Source organism: Micrasema longulum, unplaced genomic scaffold (genome assembly GCF_059751315.1).
Source record: "Micrasema longulum isolate JH-2025_06_02 unplaced genomic scaffold, ASM5975131v1 h1tg000160l, whole genome shotgun sequence".
Classification (NCBI taxonomy): domain Eukaryota; kingdom Metazoa; phylum Arthropoda; class Insecta; order Trichoptera; family Brachycentridae; genus Micrasema; species Micrasema longulum.
This window is the reverse complement of record NW_028277365.1, coordinates 635,105-662,563: the sequence shown is the minus strand read 5'-3', so window position 1 is coordinate 662,563 and position 27,459 is coordinate 635,105. Positions and strand designations below refer to the sequence as shown.

Genomic DNA, 27,459 nt, shown 5'->3' with positions numbered 1-27,459 from the left:
AAAGTCGGTAAGGGTGTAACGAGTGACGTTAGTTGACAGAACGATGCCCACTTCGGTACAAATATACGCCACCATTCTATAAGCTTTTTCTATGACATTTGACACTTCTAGTCTTAGAGTATATATATCTATGTACTCTAAGCTTCTAGTAACGTCTTATTTCTAAATGTTTCGTTCCGGGCGAAGTAGGCGTCAAAAATTGAGGGAGTCGCGTTGCTGAAAGACAAGGGGCTGTCGTACTGAAATTGTGTGAGTTTTGTTGTTTATTTTATATCATGTTGATCCAATGTCTTCAGATATAGCATCAATCTTCGATTGAAGTCCACGGAGTCTCTTTTCAACCTAATAAATGTATTACACATTGTACATGTACTACATATTTATTATAAAAAGTGGTTAAAAACAAAGTTGTTTTATTTTTTGTACTATTTGATATTTTATCGGGACGAATATTTTACGTTTTGCTACGTAAAATAATACTGATTTCAAATATGTATATTTTCTCTTCATACATCGTGTGGTAATCAAATAACACTGACAGCAAAGTTCTTAATTCACTTTAATTAAAGTTGAACTCGTCTGTTATAATCTAAAGTACAGGAATTTGGAAGAACTTTGTCGTAATTTTGATGTAACTAGGTAATAAATTGGTTTCCACAAAGGTGAATTCACTATAAAGATGATTGAATCCTTAGATAATAAATTACATGAAAGCATTGAAGACGGATTGCGTACATTCCATAGATATTATGTGGGTGTGTTTTTCATTTTTCCTTCATGAATAAATAATACCTATGCTAGATTTTTCTTACGTTGAAAAAATGAATATTAATAAAGGCGGATTTGAAACGAAACATTCACCCGATTTATATTTGAAAAAAATGTATATGTTGCTATAACCTTGTTGTAGATTTAAGTTTAAGTTGAATTATGGCTGCGCAGAAGGGAATGCGTAATTTTGTTTTTTTTTTACCGTAATTTGACAAAAACATTCAGGCAAAGCCTTTTTTTTTTATTAAAAAAAGTAAATACTTCAACTCTTATTATTTACTCAAATATTCAAATTTTCAGACCATTTCCTAAAAGTCGTAAATAACTTTTGCTGGAAAAAAGAAAATCGAGTTGTGGTAGAGTGGCATTTGAACCTGTGGACCTTTGGTCTGTGAGTCCACAATACTACTACGAGACCACAACCCGGTTAAGTATTTTAAAAAAAACAATGCTATATGTACAAAATTCAATGATTGTCAATGGTACTTCGTTGCTATGTATAACATTTTGCGTTTAAAGTGGAGATATCCGGTTTAATAATTCCTTTTCCATAATTTTTAAAATAAAAATATTATTTCACCGTGTTATAGCAAAATAAATTGAAAATCATAAAGACGCTGGTAATCTTACATGCGTGCATCCCGCATCACTGTCAATAACCGACTGTATCTCATTTACACAAACACCGGCCACAGAACAGCGTCTCTGTCTTCCTTGTTATGAGTTCTAGCTTCGTACTCTCTGTTATACTCGTACATTTTGATTGATTTATTGGCGTCACATTCATTCTTCGCGTAGCTAGGATAAATGTTTTAAATATTAAAATTTTGCAGAGTTTTAGAAATTAAGCTTCCCAAATTCAATGTGAAAATGTTTATTTGAAGATAACAAAAAATAGAACTTCATCATTAAGAAAAATAAGAGAGATATACTCGTATCAAGTCTCGTATCGTACGTAGACTAGTGTGGCATTACAGCTACGCAAGAGTTACGATATACTCGTACATTCCAAAATTTATCTACGCAAAATATTTTTAAAAATTAGCAGGAAAGAGTTTATAATTCAAAATATGTAAAGAAAAATGCTAAAATTTTCATCGGTATGCAATGTTCGCGTTCAAAAAGATCGAACCCAAGGAAAAAATATATATAACATACAAACAAGTGAGAAAGCTAGAGCTATAGTACTTTGGTCGTCCAATGCGGAGAGAGATGTACTGAATAGTCCGTAACATATAACGAGGAAAAGTTGAAGGAGACAGTATAGAAAGAAGGCGTATCTTCTGTATTAAAAACATTAAAAAAATAATATATTTATGGTTCAATTGTACTTCCAAATCCTTATGCAGCGTAGCCGCAGAAAAACATAATAAACATTTTTTTTTAAGAAAGCGAACCTCTATCGGAGAGTGGCACCGTAAAAACCTTTAAATTCTATAAAACTCCAAACTATTTTACCATTTTTAACAATTTTAATTAAGTTCATTAAGAATTGCAAGATATAACTATAACTTTCTCTTCTTATATGGAGTTTTTCAAAACGCCATCATTGGTTCAGTTGCAATCACTGTTTTCCAGATTAAAGAAGCTGTGTCATGTATTTTCTCTGCGATTGCCCTTAGTAGTTCCATCTCTGACGTACTGAGCAGTTATTTAGTTTTTCTACTTGGTTTTTTGGTTTTTTTTTCTCGTTATCTATCCTCGCCTCTATTGCATGCACCGTTGTTGGTCTGACGCACGTTTTGTTCATCCGATTCTTGCTTCCAATAAGCATGTGTTCATTGTACAATACGACATTTCTTAGGCATCCATATGTTTTACTAACTGAGATGGTTATGTTCTAATCATCACTGCCACTATGGCTGCATCTTCTGCGTGGCATGTGATGTTAACGACCTTAGCTTTAGATTAGATTTACCACTTCTTTTATTCTTGAAAGCGTTTATATATATTTATTCTGCTTGTTTAAGAAAAGGTTTTTGACTTCCATAATGATGTGTTATATACTTATAAACGAGCTTACCTTTGTTTCTTTATTGTTCTCAATGTGTTTTAAAAAAAATCTTCTCCTTTTTTTCTTCTTTGTTTATATCGGATTCGTTATTGAGTAAGCATCTAAGGGTGATTTCCGAGACGAGTTCCAGCTGTCTATTCATCTTTTTGATGGTCTTCCGGGCGAACGGCTTCAAGCTGGGATTTCATAGGCCACGGTAAAGAAGATTTTGGAGCTGTCCATTCTGCCGACGGAGTCTCTCCAGAATGTTATCCTTACTTTGCTCCACCGTACTATTTCTTGTGTATCGCAAGTCCGTCTTATTTCTTGATTCCGAATCGATTGATTTTTTAAAATGTTAATAATCAAAGTCCCAAATTAAGTTGTTGTGACTCCTGGGAAAGTAATTTATTATTATTATACTTGTAAAATACTTTGTTATATGATTTATTTACAAAAACCCGTACGACTTTCGCTCTGAGAAATTTCTCTTTTGTGGTCCCAAGAGTATTTAGCGTCTTGAATGAAAACGAAAGCCATTTTCAGAAGTGTACGAGTTTGGATTTTGTCTAAGGGAAGAAACCATTGCAGGGGACTGCTTTGAGACGTTGAGGCGGCCTCCGTGGTGTAGTGGTCAAGACGCTTGACTCACGCACGGAAGGTTCCGGGTTCGATTCCCGGTGAGAACAGAAAAATTCAAATGTGATTTTTCTCAAGCCTGGTTGTTCTGTAATGTAATTTACCACTGTAATTGGACCTCCTGGCCTGTTGTGGTGCAATAAAAAAAATAAAAAAAAACAAATTCACCGTATTACAAAGATTACAAAGATTACGTTGCATAGATTTATATATTACTAAGCGTGTTGTCCAGATGTTTATAAAAATATATGTTAACGTTATATTTTTTATGTTTAGTATTCTTTAACATGCTTCAAATTTCCATGATGTTATTTCCCAACTCAATACAGGGTTCTTGGCATCATAGAATAAGGCATACGTTATTATTTTTTGTAATATGTGTCGATAAATAAATATTTTTAAAAAGTGCGTTTTTGATCTGAGATCTGTATTTTAAAATTTGACTACCAGGCTTTTCTTCTTCGGGAACCTCTTAATATTTTTTACGCAGACTCAAAAATTATGAAATTCTGTTCATCGGGCACTACAAAACTAATTATTCTAGTTTTCTGACACTTTTCTACAAGATCAAACTGGTTTACGGACATTTATTTTATTTTATTTTTATTCTTTATTTTTATTATCTTTTGCACCACAACAGGCCAAGAGGCCCAATTACAGTGGTGAATTATATCACAGAACACCCAGGCCTGAGAAAATCACATTTTAATTTTTGTGTTTTCACCGGGAATCGAACCCGGAACCTTCCGCGCGTGAGTCAAACGTCTAGACCACTACACCACGGAGGCCGACATATTTGAAATTGAATAACTTTTGTAATCAATAAAAAAATAAAATATATTTAATGCAGATGATGACACACCTATACACATTCTATGTGAATATGATGCCTTATATCACAAAAGAAGTCGCATCTTCGAGGACTACTTGTTAAACTTGATAATTTTAAAGCACTCGCCTTCTCTAACAGCCTGATAATAAAATAATCTGGGCTTGGATTTGACTATATGGGAACATTGATTTTCTACTCAGTAGCCAGGCTCTTTAAGGACCTGGGCGTGAAAGTCAAGAACTTATTTACGGGGAACCATCACAATAGATCTACATAGGCCGCAATAATGTCAGGAGCTTATTTTATTGAATACGAGTTGAAGTTAGCAATGCTTTGCTATTGCTAGATTTGAGTATTATATCGTATCGATTTCGATTATTGTATTACGTTAAAGTAACATATGAACTATACATTATTATTTTTGTGTTTTGGATAACATAAACTATGAGGATGTGCAGCAACAGAGTATTTTGGTAAATAGGTGATTAAACATTATTTTCCTGTAACTGTCTTGAAGATGCCTCCCCGATACTATGGAAAAAAGACAACTTTATTTCAGACCTTTTATGCCTTACTAAAATAAACGAAATCGACGTTTCGTTGTCATGAAAAAAGACAATGCAACTTTTCGTTGATAAGTAGGAACCCAGGTACTTGTTTATAATTTAATTCCTAATTTAAAAATTATTAATATTGAATTTAAGTAGGTACCTAAGTACTAGTTTATGATTGAATTCCAAAATATGAAATAATTAGTTTTCAGATTATGAATTCTGTTTGCAAACATCGAATTTGCTCTTTTCACTAACGAGGGTGTATTTTTTTAGGATCGCGATTTTAAAAATGTATCGAATCAATAGATATTATATTAATTTAACCAAAAATCTAGTTATAGGAACAAAACGGGTAGAAATTATACGAAATTTAAGGAAATAATCTGATTGGGATTTATTAAAAACGAATGTTGTTTTGAAACATTTAAGAACAAACTTTTTTTACGTACTAAAAAAAAACATATTCACATTTTTTTACTATTTACATCCTCGTCAAATACAACCCTGCAGTTTGATTCTTAATTCGCGATAATTTAATACGAGCTTATGTTAACAGGGTGCTATTTAGAACCACTCTCGTGGCACGAGAAAACCGTTTTTTTCGTGTATTTTGTATGTAAATACACGAGATAATACGGCCACGAGAGAGTTTGAAATACCAGCCCAGAATACGGATTCGAATTTGCGTTTGAAGTAAAGTGCGGCCGTGTTAATTTTACCGTTAAATTGCGGTGATGGATAAAATAACATGTACGCTCCTAACTTTTTTTCTACTTCATAAATTGAAGATTTTAATAGTAAACACGCTCGTGGCAAAGATCTACATTTTGCTAAAAACCGCACGTAAATCAGTCCAGTAGTTATTCAGTCCATCGAGGACACACATACAAACATTGTCTTTTATATATATATGTAGATATAAATTCAATAAATTTCTTGCGAACGTAATCACCAGGATCCCATAATATCAAATATGTTCTTCAAATTTATATAAAATTGGTTTTTCTATTCTTTTTTGCATCTCGTTTTATGTTACTGTTTAAAATATGTATTTCGGTATTACCTATGTTTAAAATGGACTCTGTCCGAAAATTTATTTTTGTAAATGTTTCATAACTTACCCTGAATTTCCTTCCCCCGAAGGGTCCAAGTGAGACGAGGAGAGGGCCTACCCCCTCCCACTGCGCACTCGAGCCTTACTCGGGACCCTTCCGTCAGGGGGCCCAGCGTACTGGCGTTGGTCACAGCTGCTCCCGAAACGTCTAGTACTCGAATGGAGGACGGTTTTACTGCAACAAGAAAAAAATATACTCAGTTACGTTACATATTCAATGTATGGGGAACTTGAACCAATTAATATAGTTTTGGAATTGGTGTCACGTGATACCTTCGGATTGAGTGTTCAAAGTTCACACCTCTTTTCTCCTTTCCCCTGACGCTTCTCATCGCCTAGCTCTGAAATATGTCCTTGTGGATAGTGTTTTTTATGTTTTAAGGAAAAATGTTTAAAACGATTTAATATAAATAAAAAAAAATATCTTAATTTTAATGCAACAGAGAGGAAAAACATTTTTGAGGAGGGTATATGGAAGTATTTGCATTTACAATGGCTCAATCACAAATAACTATGGATGTTATATCAGTTCTTCCCATTGGTCCATCCACTTCAAGCAAACCAGAAGTCTTTCATTACTCTCATATCAAAGGTTGATTCATATGAACCAGTGACGTCATTAAAAGAAGTTCGTTTTGATTTCATAATCATTGTTTTTTTTTTTTTGTACATTTTCAGGAAATTTTGCCGTACAGTTTAAGGCTGTAGTCTGGTAAAACGAACGCAAAATTAGGAAATCATACGATTTTGCTATTTAAAAACAAATGTTTTTTTTAATCGCGCAAGAATAAAAAAATAAAAAAAACATCAATTAGATAAAAACAATATTTTATAAAGGTATTTCTGCTAAAAGATATACTTAAAAATTTTATGTAACTAAAATATAATTACTTTTAGACCGGCAGATTACGCCATTTTAAATTTAGACTAAACTTAGGTATCTGGGATCTCAATGAAGACAAAGTATTGAACTGAAATTTGTTTAAATAATTTAAAGATAATAAATTGATCATGAAAGTGGCCTAAGTCAAATATTTTGATTTTGAAAAGAAATACAAGCATTCTAAACCACATACATTTTTTTTGCATTTTCCTTTATTTCTACGTAAAATAATGCTTCAAAAAAATTAAATTTATTGAAATACTTAAGTAGAAACCTTTTTTTTATAGAATTAAATTTTTTTCTTAAGAGAAGATAATTCTGGTTGTAATACTTAATTTAAAACAACATTTTATTTACTTTTTTATGACCTTCAGACCTGCCCTTTTCGTTTTGGTTTCCCGTAGGGCTGAAGTTCCTAATTGTCAGCACGTTTGCTTACCATGCAAGAGATCTCAGGATTGATTCCCGACATGGTTGACATGAAATATTTTTTAAAAGGGTGTTCTTCACTAGAATATTTCACTGTCCCTAGAATGGCATCTGAAGCGTAAGACTGATCGTCTTACCTTTATGTAGCAAAAATGATTAAGATACGTTGCGATTGGTGTACCGATGTAGTGCCCTGTACACCATTAGGAGCGAAAGGGTAATGACGATGTCTTTCACAGACCCTTATTAATTTGAAATAGTAAAAAAACTTATATTTCCGTATGGTAATGTTGCATTAAATAGACTTCATGAACTCGGAAATAGTTTTCCCCACGCATCGGATATATTAAATGTAGAGTATTGTTCCTATAGAAAAAAACCCTTTGAAAATTTTCAAGATGGTGAATGCTAAATAAACCTTGGGTATGATTTTTATATGATGCAGTAACTTTATGATTTTCTTAATTTATTATATACCTTAAAAATATTTAATTTGCTTTTTATATTTATGTTAAATTATTTCAAATTTCTAATGAGTTTTTATTTCTTAATCTTGGGTAAAAAGAAATAAATAGTTTCTAAAAACCATTTTAGAAAAGATGAACATAATATGACAACAGAAATGAAGAACATTTCAGAAAAGGTAATATAGAAGTCTAGGCATCTAAAGGGCTTATGACCTGTCATTGGCTGGTTTAAGTGGCCACTTTCAGATTGTAACATTCAACCATTCTGCCGAACTCAAAATATTGTTCATAAATCCACCTGGTCCACGAAGAAGTATAGAAATTGAAAAAAAATATTTTTCAGGCGTTGCCTGGTATGCAGGAGAAACAATGAAACTAGATGAATCTTACCCGCATAAATAAAGGTTTTTAGCTTTTTAATTCACAAACATCAACATATGAAAAAATTGAAGGAATAAAGATGTTCAAATATGGGCAGAATGATGAATGTTACTCAGTGTGTAAAGTGGCCACATAAACCAGCCAATTACATGTCATAAGCCCTCTATATATATATATACATTTGGATAGTTTATATAGCGCCATATTTATGGAAATCACCTGGAAGGCGCTGTACAATAAATAAATATCCCAGCATGTCTTGCGCATGGACGATTGGGATTCTAGTTCCTCGTCTCCAATTATGATATATTACAATTATGATATTTGGTAGCTAAATTACGGTACGTCTCGCAGCTACAGAACGCATGGACATTAAGTAATCTAGCCCCTATTTGCATTTTTATTTTTATTTTATGTGTCAATGAAGTTAAGAGTTTAAGTGATATTTCAAAAAACTAGATAAAACAATAATTTATTAAAATAGAAGTTAGATTACAACAAGTCTTGCAGCTACTGAGCGCATGGACGGTTAGAATTCTAGACCCCATTTACTTAATTTAGATATTTAATAGTTGATAACATTTACCTATTAAAGCAGCTACTATTATTGTAGAGAATGTAAATAGGGCCATTTTTGTGAAAATCACCTCAAGGGCGCTTCACAATATCCCAACACGTCTTGCAGCTACATAGCGCATTAACGGTTGGAATTTAAGTTTCTCGTTTAAAATCATTATTTAATTCAGTAACAGATAACAGATAGGAGCTAGATTGCATCATGTCTTGCTGCTACAAAGCGCATGGAAGGTATGAAGCCTAGCCTTCATTTACATTTACTGTAGATGCCTAGTCTTCTATATTTCCTTCTCGAAAACGTTCTTTATCTCTGTTGTAAAATGTTGATATTAACAAATCCCCAGGAAGTTGAATCCAGTCTTTGTCTACAAAAATTAGGACAATCTGAAAATATTGTTTTTAAAATGTGTTTATATTATAAGATTCGTGGAAGGCAATTGTGCCGTTTATGTGATGAAATGAAATATATTTACTTTGTTTTTATATTTCCTTTACCTCGAGGCAAGTCTGAAATAAAATAATATATTCAACAACTTGATCTTTAATATAAGTAAACAGTGATGTTCAAATATCTGGAAACCCTTATGTTTTTAAATTGAAAACAACAACAATCTCTTTACATTATCTCTATTTCGAAGATAATTTTTTTGTAATGTTTTCGTCCGATCTCCCAATATCTGTAATTATTCAGTCTGTATATTTTGAAATACTGATTAAGTTTATCTGTGTGCTAAAATATTTTCCTATTTTCTCGGTGCTTCTCAAACCCTTGAATATTATTTATTCGTTTTGTGAATTATAATTACCTTATTGTATTTTATGTTTCAGATTTTTTTTATTCGTAATCCAGAATATTGTTTAAATGACTTACTATCGAATTATTTATATTATTTAAATTGTTGGTTTATACGTATACATTTATGTGAATACACCTAATTAGATGGCAGGCCTAAACTCTTAAAATACTGTGATAAATAATTCCTTTGCGCGCGGTGATGTAACATCATATGACATTCAGTTAAATAAATCATTTTTCATAACTTGCAAAATAAACATATAATTTGGCCCCGTTATTGCAAAAAAAAAAAAACATAAATTCACCGCTCAATTCACGCGTGCGTCCCTTATCACTGTTTTACATAACAACGGCTACAGAACAGCGTCTCTGTCTTCCTTGTTATGTGTTTTATCTTCGTGCTCTCTCTAATACACATGTATTTCTGTATTTGCAGACACCATTCTTTGGGTAGCAAGATGAAATATTTTTTGTATTAAGTCCAGGATAGTTATGTCAATTTTACTTTCCAAATACGGTGTGAAAATGTCAATTTGAAAATTAAAAAAAACACAGCTTCATCATTTAAAAAAATAAGAGAGATATATCAAGTCTTGTATCGTATGTCGACTAGTGTGACATCACAGCCACACAAGAGTTATTATGTGATTGCGCTACTCGCCAGATGGCAAGTACGAGTAGATGCTCGAATATTGCGGGTTCTGTTGGTTTGCGGATTTTGGAGTTGCAATTGCGTTATCTTCATATGCTTAGCCACCAAATCCCAATACAAATAAATGCAATTACCTGTCTTGTAATGGGATTTTTCCAGCTTTATTGATTATACTTCTCCCGCGACAGTCTATTAGATGGCCTACGGTCAATTAACTGTGTTTTTTTTTATTTATTTTTATTTATTTACAATTTTGAAAAACCCGTTAGGGTTACATTAGAAATTTAATATTGTCTAGTCATTTTATGTCTCGTCTAGTCTAGTTAGTTCAGTCATCATGTGCTTTTTCAGATTGATTTTAAATTTGTCTCCAGTAAAAGTTTTCAAGTAGTAAGGTAGTTCGTTGTAGCGTTTAAGTCCATTATGTAGTATTTTTGACTGTCTTGACTTGACTTGTCTTTGCTTTTTCAATATGATAGTGTTGTTGTTGTTTGGTGTTATATTTGTGTATGTCAGCATTTTTGAATAATATTATGTCGTCATCTTGTATGTTTCCCAGTGTTATTTTGTGCACAATTTTTAAGGTTTCAATTTTAGTCAAGTAATATATGTCAAACTGGTGTGTTTTTTGTACAATTCAGTCGTAGAAGTCAGGTAGGGTAAGTTGTATGTTAGTTTAAGAATTTTATTTTGTTGTCTTTGTATTCTTGTTATGTCTGTCTTGTTACCGGTTCCCAAGAAGGCGATCATGTAACTCAATTTACTTTTGACATAGGCTTCGTACATCATAATTTTTTCCTTCCTTGGTATAAAATCTTTAATTTTGTAGAAGAGGCTATGTAGTGATGCCATTACTTTAGTGAGTCTGTCTATGTGTTTTGTCCATTTTAATTGTCTGTCCATTGTGAATCCTAGGTAAGTCACATGTTCTAGTTCTTTAAGAGTTTCGTTGTTTATTTTTATGTTCATGTTATGGTTCTCTTTTGTGTTTCGAAATGTATTATATTGCATTTCTTAGCATTTAGTGTTAAGAAGTTTTTGTTTGTCAATTCTAATAGTTTTTGCACGTCATTGTTGATGGTTTTAGTCGTTTCAATGTCATTTTTGTTTTCATATAAAATTCCTAAGTCGTCCGCATAGATTGTTTTTTTTCCATTATGTCACTGTGTATTATGTCGTTAATGTATATTATATAAAACAATGGTCCTAATATTGATCCTTGAGGTACTCCGAATTGCATTGTTGTTGTTTAATAATTAGTTGTAATTTAATATTGTGCTTAGACCTTCTGGCCTGTGGTAGTGCAAAAAAAGTAACAAATCTGAATACATTGAACTAAACGCAAAATTTTACTATTAACCTTGAAAATGTATTGCTTTTATTTCAGATATCTCTGTACATGTGTTAACCTTCCATGTATGTTTACTACAAGGTGACATAATATTTCTGCACACATTATGTAAGATGGCTAAAATAATAGTGGCGTATCTCGAGGAATTTTGAGAAAAATAAGTTTTTGTAAATCGTGGTATGATAAATTAAGTACCACTTATAGAACCATACAAACAGGTTTATTTCAAAGATTTAATTATTATACAAAAATAATTAAGTTTCGATTACAAAAGATTAAACATCATTCGAATAAATGAATATATGTCCTACGTAAAGTACTCTGCATTGGTGACAATCTGAATTAAAAAAAAATAAATTATATGATATATATCGATAATAAGTACAAAGATACGTAATTTAAAGACGTATAAAATTCAGGTTAATTAATAAAAGAATACATTACGAAAAAAAACCCTTTAAGAAGAAGAAGAAGAAAAAAATACAAAAAAAACTTTAAAAAAATAATTAAAAATCTTAATTACATAATTTAACCTTTTTTACATCTTTTAATCAATTTTCTATCAACAGCACCGCAGTCAAATGGTAAGCGCGTTTGCCCACTTTTAAGTGGTCTCGAGCTCGATTGCTGACATGGACGCCACCAAAACTACACACATTTAAAAAAAAGGGAAAAATCCGATAAGCCTCTATCTTTTCTAGAGGTTTGTCAGATGGTGGGAAAAAAAGGATATGGAAAGAAGTTATAAGTAATACACCACAATACCCGACCAATTTAGGAAAAATCTTTTTTTGAGTTTTTTCTTGCAACTGGCGGGAATCGAACCCGCAAAGTCCCTAGACTGGCACCAGATACATAAATTTGATGGTCGGCGTACTAATCCAGTGATCTATGCACTGTTAGGCGCGGAAAAAAAACGAGGATAACAATGATGAATTTATTAAAATTTAAAAGATCCTTAAGGTGATACGCGGTCTGACTTTTCTTTATACAAATGCCACCTTAAAGAAACGCTTGAAACATTATTATATTTCCCCAGAATCCTGAACTCTCTCTCACTTGAATTTCAACTACTTTTTTTTCTCAAATGTATTTTTTTTTCTACTTTTTTTTTCCTTGTTTCCTCTTTCTCTTTCCTTCCAAATTCATAATCTGATCCAAATTTTCCTCATCATTTAATACGTATAACATAATGTACTTTAAAAAAATATATTTTATTTTTATATTTTTTTATTTTGTCTTAAAATAGTACTTAATATTAAAATGTGCAAGACTTATCTTCCATTTAAAAATGGCTGCTATTTTTTAATTAATTAGGTTTTTTAAAATATTTTATTTCAACATATGTATGTATCTTTTGGCCTCGTGGTGTAATGGCCAGCGTGTTTGCCTCCCATGCAAGAGGTCTTGGGTTTGATTCCCGACGTGGTTGACATGAAATATTAATTTGAAAAGGTGTTTTTACACGAGAATATTTCATGGTCCTTGAACTGGTACTTGAAGCGTTAGGCTGATTATCATATTTTCAGGTAACAAAAATGATCAAGATACACTGCGGTTGGTGGACCAATGCAGGACCCTATTCGCCATTAGGTGCGGAAAGGGAATGATAATGATGATGTATCTTTTAATATATTATGTTTATGTTTTTTTAGTACAAAATTTTGACCAATCTCTTCTTTTGACCAGTCTGTTTTTTTGATGGCTAGAAGATTATGGCACTTGAACAACGCTGTTTTTTTACACATTACAGATATTTATCATTGGTACGTCTCTCTCGTTCGATTTTTTTAATAAACTTTTTCTGATGGAAGTCGTACCACCCGAGAAAACCTTAAAAGCACTCAATTATATCTGCCATCTTCGGTCGTACAAATAAAAAATATCATAGAAAAACGCAAAAGTTACCGACACAGAACATTTCATTCTGAAACTATTTCTTTAAAAAATCAAATTCGGTTAAGTTTTGGGGTTCGGAAAATGGAACTACGATACTTCGATTTTGTAAATTTGAGTAAGACATAATCATTTTGACGTGCAGTTGTCTTTTTTGCACAGTATTCGGGAAGTCTATATTCAAAAACCTATTCATCCAACTACTCTTCGACCACATATAAAATGTAGTAATGAAAAAATCACATTTATTTCGTGTCTATATGTTTTGACGCACCGTGTAGACAACGCACACATACATTTAGGATCCATCTTCCCTCCGCAAATTCAATTTCCTTACGTCAATCAAAATGAGATAGAACTACCTTTTTTATTTGGGTAAATTACTCACTACCGAAGCCCGGGGCTGGTTTTATTTAAAGCCCCTATCTACATTTGTGTAATGAATAGTCGCCTTTACAACGAATATTATTATTGGAGTTGCGCATTATCCTATGTTCACATTACATAATTATCTATTAGTGGAAATGGTAGTAAATAGATTCATCCGATTTAGTTATTTCACATACTAGGAAACGCCTGAAAACAATTTTCCAATTCTTTTTTTATACCGGTCTGTTGAATTATAATATTTTGAGTCTGTAAAAAAGTTTGGTGCAATATTTTGAGCTCAGTACACAGATGCATGCTTCGTTAGTGTGCCAATGTAGTTCCCTATGCGCCAACGAGTACGGACAGGCATGCGATGACAATGTAAAGTAATTAGCGCATTTCACTTGCGACTAAGATTGATTTATTTATGACAAAATACATCGGTTTTATTTTTACAATTTAAAAAAATAAATATGTTTAGACCCCTGTATTTAGTATCCTTACGTGTCATGTACAAGGTTAAGGTACTCGGAAAAAATCGTTTTTGTTTATCTTGGAAATGGGATGTTCGATCACTGATTTGTGTTTATTACCTTTCTGAGTTCAATCATCATTGTTGCAAAGTCCTAGAACAATAGCGCGAGATAACTACTTTAAACGACAGTGTGGATATCTGTTAAGAATATTTAATCTTTCCTGCATTCTGATTTAAAATTATGGCGTTATAAACTGAACAATGGGCACTGAAATAACCGAGATGTTCGATACTCTGTGAAGAAATATTATCGCGAGGACAATAGTCATCATTCCTTAATTTGAACCTAAATAGGTAACTTCTCATAGTTCCGTGTCCGGTAAAAATTTGGGTCGTTTTGACAGTACTTTGGTGATGACGACGGAAGTTTGACGCATCAGCCAGCGTTGGGTTTAGTGCTTTTACCTGTAGAAGAAGCGCGGTAATGATCCTCCCAACGCTGCTGCGTATTTTGTTTTATTTTACTTTAATTTTAAATAAAACATGGCATATTTTGTTTGAACGAAATATTCCGAATCAGCAAAAGTGCGGGATATAATATATGATGGCACAATAGTTTTAATAAAAAGTCGATAAAATAACATCACATATCACTCGTCACACGGGCTGTAAACACTGCTTTATTTAGGTGTTTTTTAAGTACGTATACGAGTATGTTTTGTATATTTTTTGGTCATTAGAAAGTGAATTGTAGACATTTATTGCTGTATACATAAAACTGTTTCTTTTTCTGTTAGTCCTAGGTTGTTTGCAAGTTAAATTATTTGATTCTCTTGTATTTATGTTATGTATATTGCAGTTAAAATTAAATGTAATATTTGTCTTTATTTTGTTCTTTTTCATCTTAGATATCATCTTTACCCTTTTTCTGTAAATTAATTCATCTTAACTGAGCATTTTTGTTATTTGAATCTGCAGTTCAATATACCAGAACTACAGATTATAGTACTATTATTTTGTTGATTTTAATGATACCACTATTTTGTATATTTGATTATGTGTGATTCTTAATTTGTATAATTTATATTTCAAAAAATTATTTCTGATTATCTTTTTTGAATTGTATTCTTTGGAATTTGATTATTTATAACATTTACATTTTTTTCTAGATTGTTATTCTAAGTCATTTTAATTTGATCTAATTAATTTAACTATGTATTTTTATTGTAACTTGACACGGGCAAAGCCTTAAAAGCATAAATTAGTTCATAAAAAATTTAATTTTGTAATTTTTAATGAATAAATAAATTTATTAAGATGAAATGTTACTTTAAGTGCTTTATTTATTGTTCTTTGTATTAATTCTTGCATTTGTTTACTATTGCGACCATGTTATTAATCCATTTACAATATGCGGAATGAATGACTTTTGTCTATCATCGATGAGGTTCCAAGTTCCATCCCCGACAAGATCGATAAAAATGTTTTTTCAATCCGCAAATCTGAATAACAAAACGTCCAAATAAGTTACCATAACTGTAAAACAATAAATAAATTAAAGTGGCTGTTGTTTTCGTAGAGCGCTTTCCGGAGTGGCGGAGTCTAGTGGAATAGTGGGGAAGTGGATGCCCCACTGGCAACTGGGGCACAACTTGTTAGGAAAGTGTTTTATGGCTTCCTTCGCGACCCCCCGTGACGTCACGAAAGGGCAGGGAGGGGGGGAAAGTAATCTGTAGTTGGGCGCCAATGTTACGCTTCGGGCCTCTGACACCGGGAACAGTTTATTTATCATATTTTAATCAACACCACATTTTAAATGTCAAATTCAACACAAGTTATCTAAGAATATGATTCTAGCCGTCCACGTGCAGGTATTATAAACGTAGTTATGTAGAAAACAGCCAGTCCACAATTTAAAAAAAAGTTAGATATTTGTGTTATCGAATTTAGAAAGATCAATTCTATGTACTGTTTAAAACAGCCAGGCCGCTTTCATTAAAAAAACTGTAATAATCCCCTTCTGAAAATTTTATGATGTCAAAATGTCATGAAAATGAATGTCACCTCATATTTTGTATGAGGTTTTATTAAATATTACATCTGGCTGTCAATAAAATCATTAAATGTGGTTAAATAGATGATGTAATTTTATATATTATGTGTCATGTGCAGGTATTGACCACTACACCATGGTGGCCTCCATGGTGTAGTGGTCGAGACGCTTGACTCACACACAAAAGGTTCCGGGTTCGATTCCTGGTGAGAACACAAAAAATAAAAATGTGATTTTTCTCAAGCCTGGGTGTTCTGTAACGTAATTCACCACTGTAATTGGGCTTTTGAGCCTGTTGTGGTGCAAAAAAAAAATAGATTTAAAGTAGATTTTTTAAATTGGATCTAGTGTTGTTAATATATTTCTACTTATTTTGTTTATGTAATAGCTGTAAAAATCCCAAATAAAATAAACTAAATAAATTATTTATCATTTGCCAAAGTAAACAAAATTCTTACCGTTGCGTTGGCGTTATGTAATTTTGATTGCTCACTCTCTCCACAAAAGTGCTATTATCTCAGTTTTGCTTTTCTATTGCTACGTAACTACGTTTTTATGATCTCTCGTTGAGTGAATATTTTGAAAAAACATTTATTAAGTTTTATTAATCATTCGTCTTAAAGATGCCCGCTTAGGCGAAAGCGCCCTGAATATTTATTGTTTCTCGAATAGCTCCTTTTGAAAAACTCGGCCTAGGCATTTTGTTTATATGCGTAATAGGTTTGGAAACAAAAATAGGAATTAGCGACTATAAATCTAGGCCCAAGTTGGGACCGAACTCGTAACATTAGCACGACATCCTTTATAATTCACTCCGCATTCCTTCTCATATCCTACCACTTCCGGCTCTTCACTTCCTATTGTGTTTCGGTTTAGCGACACGAGGGGGCTTAATGGACACTTAAGGGCATTTTTGTTTTCCTGGAATTTCGCCAATTTTCAACAGCGTTAAAAAATATGGAAACTAATTGTTATTTAATAGCGAAAAAGTTTTGACTATCGGAAAACTTCCGCCACCAATTGGTCTAAAAGATTTATACTCAACAAGACACGGGAGGGTTCCGCAGAAGTTGGCAGCCGATGGAAAACCTGTTCGAGGCTTTTCGAACCATAAGCTTCAAACGTGTAGCTGACGGAGTTCAGAATGCAATTTTCCCCGCGTGGACTCATTCATTCCCGCCATGCCCACCCAGTAGTGCAAAGGGCATTGCTTCGTTATTTCGATTGCAGCGTATCTCGATCATATTTTAATTTATTTCAACAGAGAGGGAAAACATCTTTGAGAAGGGAAAATGGAAGTCTTCCATTTTCCAACCAGCCAATGACAGGTCTTATGACCTGTCATTGGCTGGTTCAAGTGGCCACTTTACACCCTGTGTAACATTCCCCATTCTGCCCGTGTTTGAGCATCCACATTTCCTCAACTCTTCCATCCGTTGGCTTTTGTGAAGTCAAAGAGCTGAAACCTTTATCAGGTGAGTGAGATTCATCCGGCGGAACCAAATCACCTACTAGTGGGCAACGCTTGAAAACAATTTTCCAATTTTTATACTTCTTCTTTCACCAGGTATTTAATTCGACAATGTTTGAGTATGTCCAAATGCTTGCAGTCTGATGGATTTCCTCCCTAGGACATATTTAAAAAAAAAAGTGTCATGTAAAAAGTTAAAAAAATAAAATTATTTTTTTTTTTTTTTTTTTTCTTAATATCGTTTGGTTACGTGAACACACCACAACTCTGATTATCGTAGGCAACTGAAATGGCTCTAAATTAGACAGCGGAGAGTCCATCACTCCCTCTCACTTCTCTTTGATGTACTGCATAGTCTTAACGCTCCTATATACCTTCGCAAAAAAATTCAACACTTATCCGTTCATGGTTTACTTTTTCGTTTTAGTTCTCAAGGCACTCTCTTAATACCCATCCACAATTCCACTTTCTTCTCTAATTCGTATCGTGTCCATGCGGCTCGACTGCGGAATCATCTCCCATCCACCATTAAAGATGTTACTACAGTATCTCGATTTAAATCACATCTAAAAAAACATATTTTTTCTCTTCCTTAATCTCTCCTTCTTTCCTGTTTACTCTTTTTTCCCTTTTCCTATTGAGTAATGGTTTTGATTTAAGTTATTTTTTTAAAAATACATTTATTTCTACCATTATATATGTATGTATCTTTGGCTTTTTTTTCTATTAAATATGTTTATTGTTTGTTAAAAGAAATTGCCATTTTGGCAGTAAGCCTGCCAATTTACAGGTAATATTATGTACAAAAAGTTAAATAACTTAAAAAAAAAAAAACATATTCTAGGTAAAGTGTTTTGTAGTGTCGTTTTGGTATATTGATAACAATATTTAGGAACAGCTAGCCCTTCCATATTATTAAACATCTATTGCAGTGTAGAACTAGGTAAATTAAAAAACAATATTTTAGATCCACTCCGCCGAAATACAACCTTAAGCGTGTTAGGTGAACGTGTCAACCACTGAGCGGTTCATTTGTGTTTTTTTTGCGTGCAACTACACTCTCCTTCATATATGGCCACACTGATGATTAAACGTCTAATTACGTAAAATAAATTCAAGCTTATTAAGTGTTTTGGGTATTTATTTTAATCGCAATAATGTTTTAAATGAAAATCATCATATTTAAATTTATTTCAACAGAGAGGGAATAAGTTTTCGAGAAGAAATTTGGAAGTCTAGGCATTTACAGGGCTTATGACCTGTCATTGGCTGGTTTAAGTGGCCACTTTACACACTGTGTAACCCTGTAAATGCCTAGACTTCCAAATTTCTTCTCGAAAACTTATTCCCTCTCTGTTGAAATAAATTTAAATATGAACAACTCCCTAGGGAGGAAATCCAGCCAGTCTGCAAGCATTTGGACATAATCAAACATTGTTGAAAATCATCATGTTTGGTTTCACGTGTTCGTATTTATTTTACGTAATTTGACATTTGATCATCAATGTGGTGCTATATGAAGCAAAGTGTAGTCTGACAAGCGCCGTGGCGCAATTGGTAAGACAGTTAACTGTGAAACTAACGTCGCGGGCTCAATTCCCGCGAGTTGCAAGAAAAAAAATCCAAGAAAGTTTTTCTCAATTGGTCTGGGTGTTGCGGTATATTTTTCATAACTACCTTCCATGTCCTGTTTCTCACCTGCTGACAAGCTTTTGAAAATGAAGCTTAGCTGGTTATAACTTAAAAAATAAAAAATGAATTCAAAAAACAAAAAAACCCAAATGAACCCTCTACCCCCGCGAGAAGATTCAGAATATAACTCCAGGTAGACGTATCTTCTTTGATATCCTTATCGTCTTTTTGGTTTTGGAACTCGGCGCTTGCAAAAGCCGAAAAGTAGAAAAATATTTGTTTAAAATTTCCTTTATTTTTCTCACAAATTTAGAAGCACAACAGTAACAAACAGGGCGTAGATGTCGACTGCGAAGATAAGGCGTATGAAAGTAGAGGAAGCGAGGTCCGTATGCACAGACAGAGTAATACGGCGTTCTATCCTCTCCGTCTACCCCCACGGGGGAACGGTGCGATTAACACTCTCCACTGATCAAACCAACTGTTCAAATCTGACTGAGATTTCAATTAGTTTTGATATAAAGCAATTGGCCATCGCCAAGATTAAAGTCGCCAAAACCAAACGGCATAATTCCAAAATATGACATAAGTTCTATTTCCTTTATAAGAAATATTACAGCGCAGCAAAGCTTAATATTTAAAAGCTTTAAATATGAATTGCGTTGTTCAAAGATATAAAGTTATTGTCAAAAATATTTTTCTTAAACCACACTGTTATACTCTTATACCCGTATGCAGAGGCAAACCTTAAGGTGAGGAATGTACATTCTATTGTCTTCACCTTCGGGTTATTCTCTGCATTTGAAATTAGAATGTACTTTCCTTACCTTGAGTTTTGTCTCTGCATACGGGTATTAAAATGTTATATACACAACTAGCTGACCCGACAGACGTCCGAACTCCTGCCCGAACTTTGGCTTGCCTCGGAAAAATACTTCTTATTTATAAGTAGGCAGGTACCTAGGTAATTGCTTGTGATTGAATTCCAAAACTAAAAACTGTTAATATTCTAATATAAAATTTAAGTAGGTACTTGTTTATGATTAAATTTTGAAAGATAAAATAAGTATTTTTTCAAATATGGCATTCTTTTTGCAAACGTCCAACTCCGGTCGTCTCACCAACAAAGGGGTGTACTTACGTAGGAATACAATTTTTAAAAATGTATTGAATTTTATATTATTTTAGTGTTACCAAAAATCCAATAAAAATAAATAAATGGGTAATAAATTATAAGGAATTTAAGGAAAGAATCCGATTGAGATCCTCAAAAAACAAATGATGTTTGTAAACATTAAAAAAAAATCTTTTTTATGTACAAAAAAACAACATCTTTCCATTTTTTTGCAAATGTATTCTTCTCGAATGCAACCCTGGTAGATCGACGAATAAAACATTTATGCTCCTACTTTCTTTTTTACAAATTCGATTAAATATCTACAAACACGCACAGCGCAAAGATCTATATTTCTCTGAAAACCGCACGTAAATCGGTTAAGCCGTTAAGAAGGAGTATTGAAATTGTTTTTTTATTAATAACACAACAGTCTAAAAATAATGATTTGGCAAAAGTACATCTTTACAGCTTAAAAACTGAAATACAAGTTCAAATAAAATGTCAGTTTCAATTACGAAATGCAAAACAATATCCATGAGCATACGCGATAAGACATTATCAGAATATTCCAGAAAGCCAAATACACAGTTACAATATCTCTAGAAATCTACTCATATAATGTCTAAATAGATATCCTTATTCGGGACTTTTCCTAAAAGTAACCGTAGCGCGTCTTGTCTAAAACATTCGACAAGAGTTCTGGTTATATAAAATAGTTTGCACACTTCACCGTATTCTTCATCCGCCTGAACACGGATAAGGAAATTAATAATACGGTTCTGGGGCATTATGCCGGACTCGTTCGTCTTTAGAATCGGATGCGACTTCCGTAATTCAACTAGTGACAGCATTCTTGAACCAGCCATACGAATGCAGTCGATTAAAAACCAATCGAATTTATCTCGAGTGCCCCAAAGCAATCGACATTGACAATCGAATGCGACATCGTAACTTTAGCTGTCAAATTTCCTTCTTGTAAAACGCTCGGCATTAATGTTTGAATGGCGAGTGGGTACTTTTGTTGTATTTAAACTTAAAATTTACAACCCTGATCAATGTTATGATGATGGCGTATCATTAAATGTGCTACAAATGTAGCCGTACTTATTTTTAATCCATTATCAAATGAAGTTTCACAAGAAACACGATTTAAAAAATATTTTATCGCTCGTCGTATTTGAGATATACTCGTTTATTATACAAAATGATTTTATAATCCATTAATGAATAGGAAATATTTCTAATAACATGTAAATGTGTGTGTCAAAGGCAAATAATAATTATAAATGTTGCAGTGAATCAGCAAAACATTTTCTTTTATTTTTTTTATAATATTCCACACACAAATATTTCATTCAAAAAATATTAAACGGAAGAAGTCTGACAAAAAACAGTAAAGGTTTACGTGTGGCAGGAAGGCCATAGATAAATACGGATTTGTTAGTGTTGCCACTTTCTCATTCGTCTTTGCAATTAAATCAAGTCAAGCCGTAAAGTTGGCAGGGCCAAACACCGTTCTGGCCCGCAACGTACAACCCGACGCAACGTCAGCTCGGCAGTCTAGGACAATGTCACATGATCCAGCACAAGGCTCCTGATGGTGAATTTGACGCGAGGAACACAGATATTCTGAATAGGAAATAAGGTAATGATATTAAACACCGTTCTGGCCCGCAACGTACAACCCGACGCAACGTCAGCTCGGCAGTCTAGGACAAAGCAATCGAGATGCCCAATCGACTATTGTCGAGTGGGTGACAAAATGTCACATGATCCAGCATAAGGCTCCTGATAGTGAATTTGACGCGAGGAACACAGATATTCTGAATAGGAAATAAGGTAATGATATTAAACACCGTTCTGGCCCGCAACGTACAACCCGACGCAACGTCAGCTCGGCAGTCTAGGACAAAGCAATCGAGATGCCCAATCGACTATTGTCGAGTGGGTGACAAAATGTCACATGATCCAGCATAAGGCTCCTGATGGTGAATTTGACGCGAGGAACACTCGAGGATATTCTGAATAGGAAATAAGGTAATGATATTAAACACCGTTCTGGCCCGCAACGTACAACCCGACGCAACGTCAGCTCGGCAGTCTAGGACAAAGCAATCGAGATGCCCAATCGACTATTGTCGAGTGGGTGACAAAATGTCACATGATCCAGCATAAGGCTCCTGATAGTGAATTTGACGCGAGGAACACAGATATTCTGAATAGGAAATAAGGTAATGATATTAAACACCGTTCTGGCCCGCAACGTACAACCCGACGCAACGTCAGCTCGGCAGTCTAGGACAAAGCAATCGAGATGCCCAATCGACTATTGTCGAGTGGGTGACAAAATGTCACATGATCCAGCACAAGGCTCCTGATGGTGAATTTGACGCGAGGAACACAGATATTCTGAATAGGAAATAAGGTAATGATATTAAACACCGTTCTGGCCCGCAACGTACAACCCGACGCAACGTCAGCTCGGCAGTCTAGGACAATGTCACATGATCCAGCACGAGGCTCCTGATGGTGAATTTGACGCGAGGAACACTCGAGGATATTCTGAATAGGAAATAAGGTAATGATATTAAACACCGTTCTGGCCCGCAACGTACAACCCGACGCAACGTCAGCTCGGCAGTCTAGGACAATGTCACATGATCCAGCACGAGGCTCCTGATGGTGAATTTGACGCGAGGAACACAGATATTCTGAATAGGAAATAAGGTAATGATATTAAACACCGTTCTGGCCCGCAACGTACAACCCGACGCAACGTCAGCTCGGCAGTCTAGGACAATGTCACATGATCCAGCACGAGGCTCCTGATGGTGAATTTGCCGCGTGGAACACAGATATTCTGAATAGGAAATAAGGTAATGATATTAAACACCGTTCTGGCCCGCAACGTACAACCCGACGCAACGTCAGCTCGGCAGTCTAGGACAATGTCACATGATCCAGCACGAGGCTCCTGATGGTGAATTTGCCGCGTGGAACACAGATATTCTGAATAGGAAATAAGGTAATGATATTAAACACCGTTCTGGCCCGCAACGTACAACCCGACGCAACGTCAGCTCGGCAGTCTAGGACAATGTCACATGATCCAGCACGAGGCTCCCGATGGTGAATTCGACGCGAGGAACACGGATATTCTGAATAGGAAATAAGGTAATGATATTAAACACCGTTCTGGCCCGCAACGTACAACCCGACGCAACGTCAGCTCGGCAGTCTAGGACAAAGCAATCGAGATGCCCAATCGACTATTGTCGAGTGGGTGACAAAATGTCACATGATCCAGCATAAGGCATAAGGCTTCTGATAGTGAATTTGACGCGAGGAACACAGATATTCTGAATAGGAAATAAGGTAATGATATTAAACACCGTTCTGGCCCGCAACGTACAACCCGACGCAACGTCAGCTCGGCAGTCTAGGACAATGTCACATGATCCAGCACGAGGCTCCCGATGGTGAATTCGACGCGAGGAACACGGATATTCTGAATAGGAAATAAGGTAATGATATTAAACACCGTTCTGGCCCGCAACGTACAACCCGACGCAACGTCAGCTCGGCAGTCTAGGACAAAGCAATCGAGATGCCCAATCGACTATTGTCGAGTGGGTGACAAAATGTCACATGATCCAGCATAAGGCATAAGGCTTCTGATAGTGAATTTGACGCGAGGAACACAGATATTCTGAATAGGAAATAAGGTAATGATATTAAACACCGTTCTGGCCCGCAACGTACAACCCGACGCAACGTCAGCTCGGCAGTCTAGGACAATGTCACATGATCCAGCACGAGGCTCCCGATGGTGAATTCGACGCGAGGAACACGGATATTCTGAATAGGAAATAAGGTAATGATATTAAACACCGTTCTGGCCCGCAACGTACAACCCGACGCAACGTCAGCTCGGCAGTCTAGGACAAAGCAATCGAGATGCCCAATCGACTATTGTCGAGTGGGTGACAAAATGTCACATGATCCAGCATAAGGCATAAGGCTTCTGATAGTGAATTTGACGCGAGGAACACAGATATTCTGAATAGGAAATAAGGTAATGATATTAAACACCGTTCTGGCCCGCAACGTACAACCCGACGCAACGTCAGCTCGGCAGTCTAGGACAATGTCACATGATCCAGCACGAGGCTCCCGATGGTGAATTCGCCGCGTGGAACACTCGAGGATATTCTGAATAGGAAATAAGGTAATGATATTAAACACCGTTCTGGCCCGCAACGTACAACCCGACGCAACGTCAGCTCGGCAGTCTAGGACAATGTCACATGATCCAGCACGAGGCTCCTGATGGTGAATTTGACGCGAGGAACACTCGAGGATATTCTGAATAGGAAATAAGGTAATGATATTAAACACCGTTCTGGCCCGCAACGTACAACCCGACGCAACGTCAGCTCGGCAGTCTAGGACAATGTCACATGATCCAGCACGAGGCTCCCGATGGTGAATTTGACGCGAGGAACACTCGAGGATATTCTGAATAGGAAATAAGGTAATGATATTAAACACCGTTCTGGCCCGCAACGTACAACCCGACGCAACGTCAGCTCGGCAGTCTAGGACAATGTCACATGATCCAGCACGAGGCTCCTGATGGTGAATTTGACGCGAGGAACACTCGAGGATATTCTGAATAGGAAATAAGGTAATGATATTAAACACCGTTCTGGCCCGCAACGTACAACCCGACGCAACGTCAGCTCGGCAGTCTAGGACAATGTCACATGATCCAGCACGAGGCTCCCGATGGTGAATTTGACGCGAGGAACACTCGAGGATATTCTGAATAGGAAATAAGGTAATGATATTAAACACCGTTCTGGCCCGCAACGTACAACCCGACGCAACGTCAGCTCGGCAGTCTAGGACAATGTCACATGATCCAGCACGAGGCTCCCGATGGTGAATTTGACGCGAGGAACACTCGAGGATATTCTGAATAGGAAATAAGGTAATGATATTAAACACCGTTCTGGCCCGCAACGTACAACCCGACGCAACGTCAGCTCGGCAGTCTAGGACAATGTCACATGATCCAGCACGAGGCTCCCGATGGTGAATTTGACGCGAGGAACACTCGAGGATATTCTGAATAGGAAATAAGGTAATGATATTAAACACCGTTCTGGCCCGCAACGTACAACCCGACGCAACGTCAGCTCGGCAGTCTGGGACAATGTCACATGATCCAGCACGAGGCTCCCGATGGTGAATTTGCCGCGCGGAACACGGATATTCTGAATAGGAAATAAGGTAATGATATTAAACACCGTTCTGGCCCGCAACGTACAACCCGACGCAACGTCAGCTCGGCAGTCTAGGACAATGTCACATGATCCAGCACGAGGCTCCCGATGGTGAATTTGACGCGAGGAACACTCGAGGATATTCTGAATAGGAAATAAGGTAATGATATTAAACACCGTTCTGGCCCGCAACGTACAACCCGACGCAACGTCAGCTCGGCAGTCTAGGACAATGTCACATGATCCAGCACAAGGCTCCCGATGGTGAATTTGACGCGAGGAACACTCGAGGATATTCTGAATAGGAAATAAGGTAATGATATTAAACACCGTTCTGGCCCGCAACGTACAACCCGACGCAACGTCAGCTCGGCAGTCTGGGACAATGTCACATGATCCAGCACGAGGCTCCCGATGGTGAATTTGCCGCGCGGAACACGGATATTCTGAATAGGAAATAAGGTAATGATATTAAACACCGTTCTGGCCCGCAACGTACAACCCGACGCAACGTCAGCTCGGCAGTCTAGGACAATGTCACATGATCCAGCACGAGGCTCCCGATGGTGAATTTGACGCGAGGAACACTCGAGGATATTCTGAATAGGAAATAAGGTAATGATATTAAACACCGTTCTGGCCCGCAACGTACAACCCGACGCAACGTCAGCTCGGCAGTCTAGGACAATGTCACATGATCCAGCACAAGGCTCCCGATGGTGAATTTGACGCGAGGAACACTCGAGGATATTCTGAATAGGAAATAAGGTAATGATATTAAACACCGTTCTGGCCCGCAACGTACAACCCGACGCAACGTCAGCTCGGCAGTCTGGGACAATGTCACATGATCCAGCACGAGGCTCCCGATGGTGAATTTGCCGCGCGGAACACGGATATTCTGAATAGGAAATAAGGTAATGATATTAAACACCGTTCTGGCCCGCAACGTACAACCCGACGCAACGTCAGCTCGGCAGTCTAGGACAATGTCACATGATCCAGCACGAGGCTCCCGATGGTGAATTTGACGCGAGGAACACTCGAGGATATTCTGAATAGGAAATAAGGTAATGATATTAAACACCGTTCTGGCCCGCAACGTACAACCCGACGCAACGTCAGCTCGGCAGTCTAGGACAATGTCACATGATCCAGCACAAGGCTCCCGATGGTGAATTTGACGCGAGGAACACTCGAGGATATTCTGAATAGGAAATAAGGTAATGATATTAAACACCGTTCTGGCCCGCAACGTACAACCCGACGCAACGTCAGCTCGGCAGTCTGGGACAATGTCACATGATCCAGCACGAGGCTCCCGATGGTGAATTTGCCGCGCGGAACACGGATATTCTGAATAGGAAATAAGGTAATGATATTAAACACCGTTCTGGCCCGCAACGTACAACCCGACGCAACGTCAGCTCGGCAGTCTAGGACAATGTCACATGATCCAGCACGAGGCTCCCGATGGTGAATTTGACGCGAGGAACACTCGAGGATATTCTGAATAGGAAATAAGGTAATGATATTAAACACCGTTCTGGCCCGCAACGTACAACCCGACGCAACGTCAGCTCGGCAGTCTAGGACAATGTCACATGATCCAGCACGAGGCTCCCGATGGTGAATTTGACGCGAGGAACACTCGAGGATATTCTGAATAGGAAATAAGGTAATGATATTAAACACCGTTCTGGCCCGCAACGTACAACCC

At 36.1% G+C, this 27,459-nt stretch overlaps 1 protein-coding gene across 1 annotated transcript in view; it reads right to left on the bottom strand.

Moving 5' to 3' along the window:
• Nucleotides 1–5,910: 5,910 nt before the first annotated feature.
• Nucleotides 5,911–27,459, bottom strand: part of LOC148284078 (uncharacterized) — a gene marked incomplete at its 3' end in the record, with an annotated part of 635,761 nt that continues 614,212 nt past the window's right edge. The window contains exon 4 of the mRNA XM_088242710.1: nucleotides 5,911–6,078. Coding sequence (XP_088098836.1) covers nucleotides 5,911–6,078 — 168 coding nt within the window. The remainder of the gene's footprint in view (nucleotides 6,079–27,459) is intronic.